This window comes from Chrysochloris asiatica, unplaced genomic scaffold (assembly GCF_000296735.1).
Source record: "Chrysochloris asiatica unplaced genomic scaffold, ChrAsi1.0 scaffold00319, whole genome shotgun sequence".
Lineage (NCBI taxonomy): Eukaryota > Metazoa > Chordata > Mammalia > Afrosoricida > Chrysochloridae > Chrysochloris > Chrysochloris asiatica.
The window spans coordinates 513,762-520,064 of record NW_006408837.1 but is presented as its reverse complement, the minus strand read 5'-3'; the positions used below and the strand labels follow the sequence as shown (position 1 = coordinate 520,064).

Here is a 6,303-nt window from a genome sequence, read left to right as displayed (position 1 = left end):
GCTCTCATACTTCAGACATATTGTCAGAAGGGACCAGTCCCTGGAGAAGGACATCATGCTTGGTAAGGTGGAGGGTCAGAGAAAAAGAGGAAGCCCCCCCAGCGAGATGGAATGGCAAAGTGGCGGCAGCAATGATAGTGAGGTTGGCCCAGGATCGGGCAGCGTTTCGTTCTGCTATGCACAGGGTCACTATGGGTCAGTACCGACTCGGTGGCACCTGACAACAACATACATCCCCCACAATAAAAATAAGTGAGTGAGTAAGAGGACTGGTCCCTAGTGAAGTTCCCAGAATACAAGGCCCGGTCCTCCCAGGATCTCTCATCCTGGACAGGAGATGGGCAGGGCAGGTGTTCCAGGAGAAAGGAAGGCCGTTGTTGCTCACACATAAGAGCAATAACAAGGAGGGGATGGAATCCCAGGGGCGGGAGGTGGGGCTGGAACACCTAGCTTTATATCTTGGCCCCACCTGTCCCGGGCACTGGAGGCAGACAGAACCAAGCCACAGACAGCATGCTGCTTCGTCTGCTGCTGATGATCAGCCTCCTGGGCCCCGCCACCGCCAGCCCCATCACTGCCAGCCCCCTGGAATGTTCCCAGGGCTCCCCTGAGGGATGCCAGCACCTGCAGGGACCCCCAACACCTGCCGAGGGTGAGATTCCTTCCCTGAAGCTGGCAGAGCCTAAGTTCAACTCCCTCAGTGAAACCCCGTCTCACCTGAGCTGCGATGTGTGCAGGGCTGTGGTCTACGAGGCGCATGGGGGGCTCAGAGGCGGGGGCACCAAGGAGGACGTCAGAAGTGCCCTGGGGCACGCATGTCTAGGCCTGCCTCTGCACCTGCAGCCCGAATGCACCTCCATGGTGGACGGCCTCGCACCCCTCGTGACCAGGGACACCCTGCAGACGGCGTGCGACACACTGGGGGTGTGCCCGGCCCAGAGGGAGCTGCGGGTGCTCAGTTCCAGACACCACAGCATGCCCACCACCCTACTGGATGAGGAGAACCAGGGCAGCTTCTGCAACAGCTGCAAGAAACTGCTGGACATGTCCGCCAACAACCTGGAGAGCAGAAGCACCAAGAGGGATATCCTGCTGGCCTTCAAGGGCGGTTGCAGCATCCTGCCCTTAACCTACCATCTGCAGTGCAATCACTTCGTCACGCAGTACGAACCTGTGCTCATCGAAAGTCTCAAGACCATGATGGAACCCACCGCCATCTGCAAGAAGGTGGGCGCCTGCCACGGTCCCCGGAACAGTGACCAGTGCGTGGATGGCCCCAGCTACTGGTGCAAGAGCCTGGAGACTGCCAAGCTGTGCTCAGCCTTGGAGCACTGCCGGCAGCACGTGTGGAACGGGGAGCAGGCGTGAGCCCACCTCACACTCAAAGCGCCCTCTAGTGGCTCTGCCTGGTGACCGCCTCTGGGTCCCTGCACTGCGAGGATGCTGGAGTCAGGTGTCATTGCCACAGCTGGGAGCCGGGCTGGGGGAGGCGGGGGGTGGGGGCAGTGGCCATTTCGGGGTGGGAGGGTCCCTCTCTCAGCTGGGAGCCAGGCTGGGTGAGAGAAGACTGAGGTGGGAGAGGAAGGAGGGGCCGTGGCAGGCTGGGGGAAACCCTTCAAAGCTGGGAGCCAGGCTGGGGTGGACCGGGGTTTAGGTGGGGAAGGGAGGAAGGGCCATCTCCGGGTGAGGCAACTCCCATCTCAGCTGGAGTCAGGCTGGGGACCAGGACTGAGGCAGGGGGAGGGAGGAAGGGCCACCCTCTGACACAGCTCTGGGGGGGGAGGCGTCGGACAGCCACAACCACTCAGTGGTGCCTGGAGGGGGTCCTGGGGTGCTTGTGAAAATGCCTGTCTGGGAATTTGTCTCAGCAGGACCGGGACTCTGGCCACATTCTCCAGGGGCTCTTGGGGTCTGTAAGAATCCTTCAACCCACAGTACAATCCTTGAGTAGCACCCCACACTCCCAGACAGCCCTGCTGGACCTCTGGACACTGACTGCCCACCTGGGAGCCACAGCACAGCCCCCTAGGGGAGGAGCCTCGGTCCTCTACCCTGAGGAATGGAACCATCAGCTGGCCTCAGGGAACGTCCATGAACTTCTCCCCAACCAGGAACGCCATCTCGGTGTCGGGGGTCTCAGGAGAGCCCAGTACTCAATAAATCACGAGCATCACCCACCCGTGTCCCTGTGCTTTCTTCTCAGGAGGCCTTGTCCTCAAGCCACTCCCACACCTCCCCCCCTCAGCCTCCCCAGGACGCCTCCTCCAGGATATCTGCCCTGGTTTCTCATTGTGGCTGAGTCCCCTCACTGTGCTTGTCATCGGTCCCCAGAGAACAGAGCCATGGAGGGTGGACCTGGGGGGGGGGGGGAGTACACAGGGCTCATACTCTGGGGGATGCTGAGCAACATGGGGCCCCATCCAGTGATGGAGGAAAGGGAGACAGATAGTGGTCATGGTGTAGGGGGTCCTACCCAGGATGAGAACCTCCTGCTGTCCAACTACCACCCTTCAAATACCCTAGAGAGCAGGGTAACCCCAGAAAACCTGTCAGTGGTTACCATGCGCTTTTCCCACTAAACTGGGTAGCAAAGGGGGCTGGGAAGGAAGATGGTTTGATTTCTATTACCCCCTGCACCCCGCTGTCCCTAGTTCCAGGCCTAAATCTGCTGTGGTGCACCTCAAATTGCCCCCCTCGGCGTTGGACAATACAGTCGGGGTGATGGGAAGATCTTGGGTGGCACACAAGGTGGGGGGCCCTAGGACAGACACCATCCTTCCCTCCGCTGCCCCCCTCACAGGTTTGAGTGGTTTTACTCTGCACGTCTCTTCTGATGACGTTTGATCCGAAGGTCCAATTTTGTGATCACATTCCTGAACAGAAAGTCAACACCCCCAAATCAGTGGGGTTTCCACACACCGGCAGTATGCTAGAGAAAAAGGAAATTAGGGAAACATCAACCTTACAACCACATCCCTAACACTAAAGTGTCTATGAGCATCCAGTACTCACGGATGTAAAGATCTAATATGGTTAGGATGGCGATCCATGCCATCCCATCAATATTCCAACCGCCTTTTGTCAGCCAAGAATAGCACGCCCAGAAAAATTGTCATTCCAACTAAAGGTGTAGTCAGGACATCCCCAGATGAACAACAAGAATTAAAGGGATTTGTTACCACCAGCCTGTCCCGACAAGACATATTAAGGCAGTCATCTACCACCACCACCAATGGAAAATCAGTGACCCCAGATACAACCTGAAGCAATGTTGTTGTTGTTGTTGTTGTGAGGTGCCATCGAGTCATACCTTAATCCTCAAAGTGAAATGTTTGTTCCTTAGCACGTAAACAGCTCTTTTGCAGATTTGCCCAATGCAATATGTTGTATGATTACTTGACTGCTACCAGACACATTATTCATGGATTCAAGTAAAATAAAGTCTTTACCACTTCAATCGTTTCCCCGATGTAACATCTTTTCATGACGTTATTTACTGGTCCGGTTGTGATTGATAGTGTCTCCTTATTCTGCTCCAATGACTGCCTATTGATCTAGGTACAGGCTCCGCATGAACACAATTAAGTTTCCTGGATTTCCTATTCTTCACAATGTTATCCGTCGTCTGTTAAGATCCTTTGTATAGATGAATGATTTGCATAGTCAATAGAGCACAAGTAAATATCATTCTGATCTTCTCTGCGTTCAGCCAAGATTCATCTGATGTCAGCAATGATATCCCTCATTCCATGTCCTCTTCTGAATCCAGCTTGAATTTCTGGTAGCTCCCTGCCAATGTCCTGCTATAATCGTTTTTGGATGATCTTCAGCAAAATTTTACTTGAGTGTGGTATGAATGGTACTACTCAATGATTTCCACAACCCACTGGGTCACCTCTCTTTGGAATGGGCATAAATATGAATCGCTTCCAGTCAGTTGGCCAGGTAGCTGTTTTCCAAATTTCTTGGCAGATTATTGAGTGCCTCTAATGATGCATCAGTTCATTCAAACATTTCTATTAGCATTCTGTCAGTTCCTGAAGCCTCGTTTTTAGCTAATGCCTTCAGTGCAATGTGGACTCCTCCCTTCAGTACCATCAGTTTTGTGGTCCTATGGAGTCGCTTGAAATGGCTGAACATTAACCATTTCTTTTTGGTACAGTGACTCTGCGTATTCCTTCCATCTTCTTTTGGTGTTTTCTGCATCATTCAATCATTTGCCCATGGAATCTTTCAATATTTCAAGTTGAGGCTTGAATTTTTCTTCAGTCTTTCACTTTGAGAAATTGAGTGTTCTTCCCTTTCATTTTTCATAATCCAGATCTTTTGCACATTTCATTATAATATTTGACTTTGTCTTCTTGACATCCCTTTTGAAATTTTCTGCCAGAATCTCTTCTGACATCCATTTTGGACTTTTATTTCTTTCCTGTCTTTTTAGTGACCTTTTGCTTTTTTCCTGTATGATGTTCTTGTCATCCCACAACTCTTCTGGTCTTTGGACATTAGTGTCTAATGCTTCAAATTTGTTTTTTTTTATTTATTTAAGGTTTTTATTGTGGATTGAGTGAAAGTTTACAGGGCACATCATCAGTTTTACATTCAACAATCATACACCTTGATTACAATGATTATAATCCCCTCCATGAACCATCAGTTAACAGTTTTTCACTCTATCCACTTTAGCTTTTTTAAAACAAACAAACAGAAACACCACTCAGACATATATAATAATTTACATCTCCAAAGGGCACATTCTGCAAGTCTGCTTCCTGCTCACCAGCTCTTAGTCCCTCTCTTCTTAGTCCATGAACCTAGAGTCCTCAGCCGCTCCCCCTCTCCATGCCCCCATCTCTGCCTCCATCTCTGGCGCTGCTGCTTCTTTGGATAAAGTCCCACATTCTATTTGTGTGTTCCTCTCTTGATGGTCCTAGGGTCCTCTGTTTCTGGACTGTAAGATTAACCACTCCCCTCCCCTGTTTTTGTTACAAAACTTCTACCTTTACAATTATGGCAGTCGCAATTTGTCATGATAACAATTATTCACTATTGAATCTTATGAGTCTTATGCCCATCTCTTTTCACCAGACCCATCTAGACAAGATGACAGCTATTCAGTGGTGACTCTTTCTTTTCCCCCATACTCTTAAACTAAACTCCCTCTTAGAAACTTTGTAAGCCAGTCACTTCGTGCCTTTATTGTCCCCTCATTTTAGATAGCCAATATCTAAGTTGCCTGTCCCTATCTACCCTGTGCACAGAGCGGATAGCATTGATACTTGATGTGAAGACTCTTTCCCTCTCTGTTGGTGTTTAGAATAACTACCTCTCTGAGTCTAGGTCAGGTTCATCAAATTGAAGCAATTTATCCTTGTTTCCTTTATCCAAAAAAAATTTTTTTTAATTAAATTTTTTTTTCAATTTTTTTTTTCTGTAATCTTCCTCTAGTCAAGTTCTGATTATCAAGCCATCAAGGCTAGATCAAAAGGGTACCGTATACAAACTTGGGTGTTCTTGTGCATCTCCCCTCACTTCATATCAGCTAGATGTTTCACTCTCTGCTCTAGCCCTCTGTGGCTATGTCCTTGTCCATGGGCTCAGGTGTCCTCAGGTCTCACCACACTTTGAACCAACCAGTCCTTCCTCTTCTCTAGCTCATCTCCAGGTCAACAGGAGTCAATGGACTGGGGTTGAACTCAGCCCATTTCTTCATTGATGCCTTTCCCCCTCTTCCACTCACCAATAGACCAGTGTGGTCACCAGCAAGCTTATATGTCTGTTTGTGTGTTCCCTTTGAGTTTCAGTCTTAGAGGGAAGCTTGTCCTGAAGGAACTTGATTGCTTGCCTTGATGGCTTTTTTGTTTTGGGTTTTTCCTGACAATCTTTCTTTGAAGATGCATCTTCAGTTGCTCTAGCTGTTCCAGGCTGGTCTGCTTGTCTTTCTAGTGGGAATGTCTCACCTCAGAAGGTTCTAGATGGGACTCAGGATTCCACCTAAGGTCCTATACACTGCAAAGGCTGCGCAAGTGGCCTATTTCACTGGGAAAGTTCTAGAACCCCTTTTAGTTATTCCAATCAGTTATAGGCTGAAGATGGGCTTACAAATTTTCTCTAATCATGTTTCCCAACATTACTTTCTATCTCACTACAGTGTCTATTTTACATTAGTAGGCAAGGGAAACTAATATTCATTAAGGTAGTCAAGAACTTTAGTATTATTTACCTTCTTCAAGCTATACCTAGATCCCTGTATCCCAGAGCCCTGTTGTTCCAAGGTTGAGTATGCATCACTATTTACCTCTG

The 6,303-nt window shown here is 49.3% G+C and overlaps 2 protein-coding genes across 2 annotated transcripts in view; one reads left to right on the top strand and one right to left on the bottom strand.

The window, feature by feature from the left end:
• SORCS2 (sortilin-related VPS10 domain containing receptor 2) overlaps positions 1–6,303 on the bottom strand; it is a gene marked incomplete at its 5' end in the record, with an annotated part of 427,091 nt that overhangs the window by 255,472 nt on the left and 165,316 nt on the right. The window lies entirely within an intron of this gene.
• PSAPL1 (prosaposin-like 1) lies at positions 514–1,368 on the top strand. The gene has a single exon (XM_006875316.1). The coding sequence runs from the start codon at positions 514–516 to the stop codon at positions 1,366–1,368; it is 855 nt and encodes a 284-aa protein (XP_006875378.1).